This window comes from Genypterus blacodes, unplaced genomic scaffold, assembly GCF_046128005.1.
Source record: "Genypterus blacodes isolate CSIRO-AG114 ecotype Tasmania unplaced genomic scaffold, CSIRO-AGI_Gbla_v1 ptg000243l_1, whole genome shotgun sequence".
Classification (NCBI taxonomy): domain Eukaryota; kingdom Metazoa; phylum Chordata; class Actinopteri; order Ophidiiformes; family Ophidiidae; genus Genypterus; species Genypterus blacodes.
This window is the reverse complement of record NW_027467041.1, coordinates 230,378-240,932: the sequence shown is the minus strand read 5'-3', so window position 1 is coordinate 240,932 and position 10,555 is coordinate 230,378. Positions and strand designations below refer to the sequence as shown.

General features: G+C 44.0%; 1 protein-coding gene across 1 annotated transcript; it reads left to right on the top strand.

Annotated features, from left to right (window-relative positions):
* Positions 1-9: 9 nt before the first annotated feature.
* bloc1s6 (biogenesis of lysosomal organelles complex-1, subunit 6, pallidin) lies at positions 10-2,767 on the top strand. Its single transcript, XM_076171259.1, has 7 exons — positions 10-29; positions 435-551; positions 794-881; positions 1,094-1,244; positions 1,824-1,911; positions 2,015-2,101; positions 2,193-2,767. Exons 3-7 carry the CDS (start codon positions 818-820, stop codon positions 2,310-2,312), a joined length of 510 nt encoding a protein of 169 aa, XP_076027374.1. The 5' UTR covers positions 10-29; positions 435-551; positions 794-817; the 3' UTR covers positions 2,313-2,767.
* The last annotated feature ends 7,788 nt before the right edge of the window (positions 2,768-10,555 follow it).

The window sequence follows — 10,555 nt, the reverse complement described above, 5'->3', positions numbered from 1 at the left end:
AGCTCGAGCAGCCATCAGACGTCAAAAGGGTACGAACGGGTTGGAATGGATACATTTGTATAATGATGATATTTGTGAGTGACAACACTCATTGAATTATTTTTTACATTCTGATTAATATTTTAATCCATACATTAAAACCCATATACATCTACGGCGTGTTTAAGAGGCAGACTTTAAATCAAATAGAAAAATAAGTCTCAGTTTTTGAACATTTTCTCTATTTTTTATTTGACAAAGTTTACTATAATTATTTTTCACATACTCGATGCGTCAATATTTGTATTTATCCGTGTCTGTACGTTTAATCTAAAGCGAGTAAGTGTTTTATCGTGATTGTTAATAAAGTTTGAGGAGGGAAAAAAAGTGCGTGTGCTCGCCGCAGTCACGCGATGACGTATGTCGAGTCACATGACGGGTTTTTTGTTTTACAGGCGCAGCGTCAACAAACTCGACACCTTCCGTTCACCTCTGATTTCTGATCAATAATACATCACACTCCACTCCTGCAGCGCCCGTGACGCCGCGCACACACACACACACACGCACAGGTAAGGCGGCGTTTGTTCGGATATCGATGGCAGACACGCAGACTGCTGCAGGTCACACGCTGCTCATGATGAGGCAGCTGAGGAAGGGAAGACTTCCTCGTCATGTCAGCGCTTCCTGCCGTGTAAAGATGTGACCTGCAGGTTTCCTTTCGATGCTGTGATGAAGATGATGAAGAGATGTGTGTTTGTGTGACTCTCTGCTCTTTCTCATTGTTGTTAAAAGGTTGTTTAAACAGTAAAAGGTTGTTTAAACAGTGTGGCTGCACATGGAGGCAGAGGGAATGGAGGATGAGGGACCTTCCTCCCAAAGTGAACTTCCTCACAACAGAGGTGTGTGTGCGCGCTGTGTTACTGTAACAACAAACAGTTGACATGCTTCTTCACTCATGAAAGAGTCAATATAGGCCCCACCCCTCCATTTAAAGGGTCGCATCTGGGTCCAAATGACCATCTGTCCACTACAGCAGACGATTGATTGATTTTTGAGTGGATTTGTACACAGCTGACCGGTTCTGATGACTTTTCTAAACCATTTGTCACAGAGCTGTGGTTGTCCCTGCGTCCTGAGAGCTCGGCCCCTGTAAAGGACGTGGTGTTGGTGGATAACGGAGCTGTGGACAAACTGACTGAAGGCTTACTGGGCCACTACCTGCCTGATCTACAGAACTCCAAACGAGCCCTGCAGGAGCTGACGTGAGTGAATGTCTCCTTATCCAGCCTGCTACAGTTAATGACTTGTTCCAAAGACAAACATGCTGCTTTGCACACACACACACACACACACACACACACACACACACACACACACACACACACACACACACACACACACACACACTGGTACGTAGCACACACACAGCTAGCAGGGGAACCATGACCCAAGCAGAGCTGTGATGTGAGACCAGGCTGTTTAAAGCTGACAGGTGTGATTGTCACTCAGTGTCCATCAGCACTCTCTCTAATAAGTATGAGCTCTGAAGTATCTGACGTCTGGCAGCCCGTTACTGTGTGATTGACACATTGTTTCTGCCTTGATTCTGAAGTGTTGGTGTCGAACCTCGCCCTGTTCTCCTCACTCAGACACACACTGTTGTTACTCTTTAATTGTCGGAAATGCATCAGATTGAGTTTATTATTGACCTGAGACGCTCACATACATGGACACACTCCTCTGCTCTTCTTCTATCCTGTGACTGAATGATGAGATGCCTGTAGAGAATGTTGACCGCTCCTTTGCTGACATTTATTCGTTTAATTTCTAACCTCTAACAGACAGAATCAGGTAATCCTGTTAGACACACTGGACCAGGAAGTCACCAAGTTCAGAGAATGTAACGCCTTACTGGACCTCAACTCACTGGTACGTTTCCATGACATCATCACCTTTGTTCTCATGTTGTTAACTTACCTTATAGAATCGTCGCTCCAGCCAACATGTTGAGTTCTAATCCATCTTATTTTAGTTTACAGAGGCAAAGTTTTACCACCATAAGCTGGTGAGCATAAGGAAAGAGATGATGATGCTGCATGAGAAGACAACAAAGCTCAAGGTACCTGCCCGCTGTTACACCAATGCTTTCTGATCAATCATCTACAGAAGGAAGGATACGTGGTGATTAAATATTGACCGTTTCCTCTCAGAAAAGGGCGTTGAAGCTGCAGCAGCAAAAGCAAAAGGAGGCTCTGGAGAAGGAGCAACAGCGCGAGAAGGAGCTGGAGAGAGAGAGGCAGCTTATAGCCAAACCTGCAAAACGAACATAGGATCACAAGAAACAAGACACAACTGCTGTACGGAAGAACCACACTGGGGATTTTGCAGTTTATTGCACATTTTCTTCTTTCAAATGATTTTTCCAGGCATTTTTACCTTTATTGGAGATTGGATATCAGTGAAAGTGATTTGTATCTGCTAGTTATAACCAATACAGGGTACGTTTACACTAATGTACCCCTGTCAAGCATTCTTATTATTACTGCTGTCCATTTTCCAAAGCATAAGCATGTTTTAATGTTTGCCTGAAGTAGGTAACCTGAATGTAATGGAAGAGGAAGAAGGCTTGGTAAGATTCAGCTCTGTAGTGAGAAAGAGCTGTAACTCTTATCATGTTATCAAGTTAGAGCGTTGTTACGTATTTATGCAGATGAAAGTGCAGTCGTGTAACAATTCAGCAGAAGCATGAGAATGAAAGCATGTAAGCATGAGGGAGGGACAGGTGCCTACAGGAGCTCCAGCTGGGGTTTGAGTCTCTGCTAGCTTTCATATTATAGATCATTTTATTGTAATTCAGTAGGAAATTGGGGCAGATTTACTTCCTGCCACCTGTCAGAGGTCTGTGAACTCTTAACAGAACATGAACCTGAACCAATTTCAGCTTTCATGTCCGAGCTCTATCAAATATCAGCTCACTAAATTTAGGAATCGTAACGCGATTAGGAGTAAATGGGCTCAAACATGCAAAAGCATCAGTATGATCCTCCACATCTGACATTGCCAACATCACAACAAACCAAAGACTGAATCTTTAAATGCTGGTACTTCCCACTGTCAACCTCACACACACACACACACAGACACACCCTTACACACACACTTACTGTTGCGCTCCGTGTCAAATGGAAAAAAAACCCTCCTCAAGAGACTTTAGCAGCCTTCAGACGATGAACAATCCATGTGTTTGCTGTCTGCTGTCAAGAAAAAAGTGTCAAGCTTTACATGTTGTTGCTGGGTTACGGCCCTATCAGTGTTGACTTATACAACAGCTCTAATGTTCAAATCAGATAAGTGTGTATTAATTTAAATGCATTGTATTGCTGGAGTCCAGATGTTATAATAATGTGTACCAAACAATATCCCAACACACACACACACTGCATCTTTACGGCCTGTCTGTAGGTTTCTATGCACTACATTAGACTGGACTCCACTCTTTGTACGATTAATAAAAAAAACAAACGCCAACCAGCTTCTAGTGAATTTACTTGCTGTCACATTTCTGTATTTTGTTGTAACGTCTTCTCAGTGACTTAAGTGTTGTCGAGCTGCAGATGAGATCATGGAAACAGACCTTCCGGTGTGTGTGTGTGTTCATAGAAAGTGAGTGAGTCACTATTTGCATTTAGATAGCATAGCACCCGCTTCCTCATCTCAGTTCCTCTGAACGCTGTGTTAAGCACTACAGGCCACCAGGGGTCAGCAGAGACCAGTTTACATCTCTGGAGTTGTGGCGCTCCATCCTGGCTGTGATTGGGGAGATAAGTCCGTACAGTCTCCTGATAAAGAGACTGGCAGAGCGGCCCTGCACCATAGAGGGGCCGAGTCTCTGCAGGGTCATTAACACTTACAGAGCCGCTGCCCTCCATGCATCACAGGTGATAGGACACGCTGAGTTAGCAGTTTGACCTTTCTCCTAACGCTCAACTTGACTTGTGGTTGTGTGAAAGGCAGAGGTGCAACTCATCACAGTTATGAGTCTGTGCCAGAGTGCCTACAGACTCATTAATGTTTCTACTGTTTCAGGCATGATGTCACACATGTAAAGTACATTTTTGTTGTACAATCTAATGCAATCTCACTGCACCCTGTTCAGTTTGAGTCTTGGACTGCATTATATCCTGTGTGCATGAGGTGATTTTAAATATTCTGTCATAATTAATTAAAGGGGTGTATATCAATATTTATCATTAGATTTTACAGGTGTACCTAATAAACTGGTAGATTTATCAGGGTCTCACATCCTGCTGTCATGATGAGCTGTGATTAAGGAGGATTCACACCTGGATTCTACTTAAGAGTTAACTGTGATGAACTAGATTGTGGATATCTGGGTCACGATGACCACAACAGCAACAACAACAACAACAACAACCGCTCAGTTATTCTGATCCTTACGGTTTCGCTGACCTTCCTCCACATAAACTTAAAGCTCTAACTGAATTGGTGAACGTTATTTTGTGGTTGGCGACCAACATTGTCCCGTTTGAGAGACGTTATAGACACACAGTGTGACATACTGACAACACAAACAGATCTGTGTTGACAGAGAAGTAGGTTACATTCCTCCTCATCCCACCACAGATGTGCGTCTGTCCCACCCCCTGCAATTCACATAAAACTCTAATTTTACTCTCACTACTACTGCAGGAAACGCATTCAAAACCAACATGGCTGACTCCACCCCCGCCCACGGCTGCTCCGACAGGAAACGGCACAGGCACAACAGTGTGGTCAAGGAGGGGTCCAAACCCAAGCAGAGGGGCAAAGCTGATCCACACTGTGATTATAGCTCTGATATTGGCTTTGATTTGACATTTGTTTGGTTTGTGTCCAGATATAAAGGCTCTGTGTGAGAATGACTTGTGATTGCAACATAGATTGTTATTTTGTTTCCTTCTTCTACAAATCCTGGGTTAGGGAGAGTTTTGTTTTGAACCTGCTCTGTGTGGAAGCTGGGCCTGGGCTCAGTGGAGCTCATATACATCTATACAGCAAGACAAATACAGAGGTTTCTTGCAGATGAAATGTTGAATTTGTACAAAAACACAGCTGCACTGAACGAAAATTAAGTTTAATTTAATTTAGTTTAATTTCTGTCTTTAGTGGTATTGATTGCAGCTGATTGTTTACTATTATTGTTTACCTATCCTGTGAAACAAAGTCTAATCATGCGAGTGATTCAGTAAGTTTTGTATCAACAGAAGTGTGTTTCCACTGGAGCTTTCACATTTTTAACATATAACTTCCTACAAATCCCCCAGTAAAGCTTGTTAATGAGCTAATAGCTGCAGTGAGTCAGTGTCTCTGTCTGTGTGGAGGGTGGAGGTGTGGAGGGGTGGAGGTGTGTACGGTCTGAGGGGAAGATGGCTCAGAGAGGCTGTGGTTTCTGAGGCTGGGCTCTGCTCCTCTCAGTCTTATGGTTTTGACTCGCCTCCGCTTTTAGAAACTTGGCCGTCGGGGAAAAACATCACCTCCCCTCCCGCTCCCCCCCACCCCTCCCCTCCCCGTCCTCCAAAGCCACAGGCGAGTCACAGACATGGAGCGGCAGCAGCAGCAGCAGTAGCAGCAGCAGCAGCAGCAGAGCAGATGATGTTGTAGCGGGCAGCCTTCCTGTCTAAGTAAACAGTGAATCAGACGGATGAGGAGTGGGAGGCTGTGGTCTGCCTGAGACGGGCAGCAGCACCAGGCCTCTCCCAGGTCCACCATAACAGGATATGGTACTCTGGCCCACACTGTGGATGGGTGCATCATGTTATTATTCCCCCAGGTTTTTACCATTAGGTCTGCGTGCTAGTATTCCGTGCACACACTGTACTGTACCGACCCACGGCTCTGGAAAACATATATCTCTCTGTGGTGTTTTGACCGAAGTCACAGTGAATGAGGTTACTTCCTTCTCTCAGCCAAGTCTTATATAACTACATACGTAAATCCGGATAAGTGGGCACGGAGAACATTGGCAATTAGGTTTATGTGACTCAACAGATGGTACAAAGTGGAAGTTTAAATATAACAATCCACTACAACGACTTGTTTTCATGGTAAACTTTTTACTGTGTGTGTTGGCCCAGAGGCTTCTTCTATCTTTCTGACAAACTGAGGATGACGGTGAGGTTCATGAATATGGAATATGGTAGATTTGTATCCACCACTTCACCGTAATGATATTTAGTAATAATATAATAAGTAACTGTCAGTCAGAAGTAGAAACACAGTCACTTCCTCTTCTTATTCTAATTCTTCTTATTCTTCTCCTTCTTCTTCATCTTCTTCTCTTTCTTCTCCTTCTTCTTCTTCTTCTTCTTCTTCTTCTTCTTCTTCTTCTTCTTCTTCTTCTTCTTCTTCTTCTCCTTCTTCTTCATCTTCTTCTTCTTCATAGCAGATCTTTTATATACATTCATGGGTACAACATTAATCAGAATCACCTGCTTGGAGTATCTCTTCCTTTTTATGAGTTTTTATTGAACAATAAAGGTGCGAGTTCAAGCAGGATCTCACTGTAACTCCCTCATCACACTGGTTCTCTGTTTCCCAGAGATACTGTATGTTCACAGGATCCTCCATCATTTAATACATAATATAAACTCTACCCAACTCTTACAATCTTCACTTTACTGAAACACATTTGGAGTTTGTAAACTTGTGGCGTCTTGACAGAACTACAGATGTTTGAGCATTTAAATGTTTTTGATGCGATGGACAAATATTGCTGTTCCACACATCAGGGAACGACCACTTAACTTAGATTGTGAACGGGAAAAACCTCAGGATTTCACACTTCATATTTCCCATGTTTATAAAAGCAGAGCATTGAAACCCTGGGTGGTAAACTGTGTTGTTTGGTGAGACTTCAGCTCTCTATCAAGTGCAACAACAGCAGAGACGTGACGAGTAAAGTGTCCAATCCTGTTTTTGGGTTAAACAAAGTCTTGTTGTGGAATTTGTCCCAAGGCTGATTTCATGCAGGGTACACAGAGTTAGTGCTGTTCAACCACAGCAGCTGAACCCCCCCACCCCCCTCCTTCATAGGTGAGAAGTTGAACTCCGCTCATGCCCATGCTGGCTTATTTTCTCAAAACAAATGTTCACAACACGCTTGTTCGTCACGGGAGGTTTTATAGCAGGGATGGCTTTTCGGCGGCTCCTCTTAGACCCAGTAAAACTGTAAATACAGAAGCAGCTCGTGGGATGAAACGCCTTTGAAGAGCAGCAGCTTGTGGTGGAGGCGAAGAATGATTTGATTGAAGGAGTGTGCTCAGGCTGGGAGGCGTGAAAGGAACAACTGCAACGCTGTCTGAGAGACAACAAGTTTGTGTACGCAGACAGGTTGACCTTCACCGCTGCTGTCATGGTGGTCAGCGGGCGGGTCTGACCCGTGAGGTGGATATGTGATCATCTTAAACTTGACTGCATGAAGTTAGAGGTCTGGAGGGAGGATTTATAGAGTTGTTTATCTGCCCCGTGTGACTGAACCACAGCAGACTGATGCTTCCCTTTGCTTTGTGGATCCTCTAAGGAGAGGTGTGCAGAGACAGACAGGGCAAGAGAAGGACACACACACACACACACACACACTCACTCAGACAGAAAACCAGGCAGGCAGACACAAACACACACACACTTTCTCCCTCACACACAAACAAAATCCAGTAAGATCCAGAATTGCAGCCTTCCTAACCCCCAGTCTGGTGGTTGCTGTGGTTTAGGAAACTGCAGGGTTCGTTCTCTTTCAGAGGCAGCAGGAGTGTGAGAGGACGACATCCTCTATCACCGCCACGCTGCGTGCACACACACACACACACACACTATCCACACACACTATCTGAAGAAGCAGCCATGGAGGTCACAACAAACAAAGTCTCTGCTCCAAAAGGACAAAAACAAACACGGGTTCTGTTTTTAAAGGAGCAGTTCAACCAAATCGCAGCAAAGCTTTGTTTCCCACATAATTCTTCCTGACATCTGCTTCTGCCACCTTCCATGTGCCAAGAAGGGATTTTACTTTGATTTTTACTTCAATTATTTCCTCAAAAACAGACAATTCTCATGAATTCTGTTGCAAAATAAATGTATTGTGTTTTTATTGTCCTGGGTTAGTGGGAGAGCTCTCACTGATGATATCCAGTGATGACATCCAGATGTACAGTGCGATTGTAACAGATACCTGTGAGCCAATCAGAGCAGGGCGTTTCCTCAGGCCATTGTGTAAGTGTTTTCTGTAGACTGACCCGCTGACATTCTGAGCTGGCACTGTTCCTGTTTAGCTCACTTCACGCTATTGTGTAGAGGTGTTGTGTAGCCGAGGTGGAGGTCAGTCAGTATGAGATATGCAGCCGGGGCTTTGTGCAGATGTGGAGCCGTTCTGCTGAAGGAGGCCCCGCCGGCGTTCAAGGTTACATAACAGTTTATCTCGCACAGTCAAGTCTAGACTGCGCAGGGAAGCTCAGGCGCTGTGTGAAGTAACACTCGTTTGAAAATGAGTTAGACACCCACTGAGTAAATTAACACCATAAAACAAGATTCCTGGCAATCAAGTTCAGCATGTTGTGGGTTCCTGTTTAAACGCTTCATCATCCCCAGACGTTTGTTTACAAAATCTGCATTTCTGAGCAGGAAACTACTTGTAATTTTTTTGAAATATGACATAACATCATGTCCGCTAACAACGCAGCAAAATACAGGAAGAAGAAGAAAAAGTGACAAAAGACTCCTGTTGCTCTCTCTCCTTCTCAGTTACTTGCACGCACACACACACACACACACACACACACACACACACACACTTGAATCTATTTCTCTGAACCATAATAGACCAACAAATCATACATTGTGTGTGTGTATGTAGCTGGTTGTGACTTGTAAACAAAGAGATATTCATGAGGTTCATTTACGTCGTCTCGCTTGTGGTTTAGCTTAAATCCCATAAGTGAGATTTGGTTTTATTGGCCTGGCTGACATTTAAAGGTAACAATCACAGGCCTCAGTGTGTCTGGGAGGGCTACAATTTCAGGTAGCTGGTGTGTAAACAGTCCTGTGTGTGTGTGGATGTTAATGCACAGATACATACTGTAAGTATTTCATCATTTACCAGAGAGGAAATGGTTGGATTAGGTACCACCAAGTCTCATTTAACACTGGCTAAATGAAGAAATATGAGGATAATAGCAGAACAGAATAGAAAACAGTGAATAAAACTGATAAAACTTCATGTTTCCTGTTATATTTGCTTCAGGTGCAATAAATAAGAACATGTGAGCTCTCCATGTCTGACTGACACAGACGAGTTTAACTGTGTGTGTGTGTGTGTGTGGGTGTGTGTGTGTGTGTGTGCATGCCCTGTTGCAGGAGAGACAGTGATGTGTCAATAAGCTCCCAGTCCGTCTAGAAAGCCATAAGAGAGGCTTTGTGTGCAGTGAGTAAGTGAGTAACAGCCACACGTGCTCTGGCTTTGTCAGACCTCTATTTGTCCAGCATGCAGTGAGTGTAATATCAACACATGAAGATGTTTTATTCCAACATGACATATTCACCAGAGGGGAAAAGGTGCTGTGTAAAATGGAAAAATGTGGCAAAACATCTAAAAATAGCCTGCAGTCTGTTTTCAAAGACAGGTGAGCTGAGAGCTGAGAGCACTTTCTTCTTTTCACAAAGATAGATTTCTAAGCGTCTTCTCATTAATAACTCATGGATTTTGCATACCAGGCATTTTCTCTGCATGGCGAAATACAGAAAGGGAAAAGAAAGATTGACTTCTCATATGTAGGGTAAGTTCTCCCCTCCTTTCAGTCAGTGTGACCTACTTCCCTGCATGTATAGGAACGTTACATAACTCCAGCCTGCTGTACACGTCTCAGGGATTCAGACCCGTTCAGTGCCAGGGACGACCCCACCCCTTCATACGGCTCACACACACACACACACACAGTTGTTCAGGACATCTGTCCTTTCAATTTAAGATGGCCGTGTCTTCTTGTGGCACATGCGACACACTGGCCATGAATGAATGACTTCTGCACGTGTGTGTTTCACCATCGGTGTTCAGCTCAGATCAGAATGTTCTCCTCATATGCAGCTGACAGGCAGAGACTTGCTGCCATGTTCACACTGAGTTAAAGCCTAAACCTCACATTCATTCACATACAGCTTCTAACTCTACACTTCAGATTCATTGCAACATTACTGTGCATTTGTGTAAGCATGGGGCTGTGAGCGTAGGAGTGTGTGAGGGGGAGGGGTGGTACAGTTTGTTCACATTCTTTTCATCTGCGCTGGGTGGTTGTAGACTTGCATCCCATGATCCAGCATGGCTTCCTTGCCCAGAAACTCAGGACAGTTTGTCCTCATCTGCAACAACCAGGTGAAATCAGGACACATCGGGTGAAGCTGAGCCAGATCTTCATCCTCAGTGTGTTTACTGACCAGTGAGCCACTTCAGCCTTTATATATGTTTACATCTGTACATTTAAAACTATAGATTATATTTTCATATGCTTCATAAAGCCTGTGGCAC

Excerpts from the sequence above, each read along its gene's own strand:
- bloc1s6 (XM_076171259.1), top strand. The coding sequence starts at position 818 with ATGGAGGCAGAGGGAATGGAGGATGAGGGACCTTCCTCCCAAAGTGAA. Across the intron at positions 882-1,093 it reads TGAACTTCCTCACAACAGAG|AGCTGTGGTTGTCCCTGCGT; the intron begins GTGTGTGTGCGC and ends CATTTGTCACAG. Across the intron at positions 1,912-2,014 it reads TACTGGACCTCAACTCACTG|TTTACAGAGGCAAAGTTTTA; the intron begins GTACGTTTCCAT and ends ATCTTATTTTAG.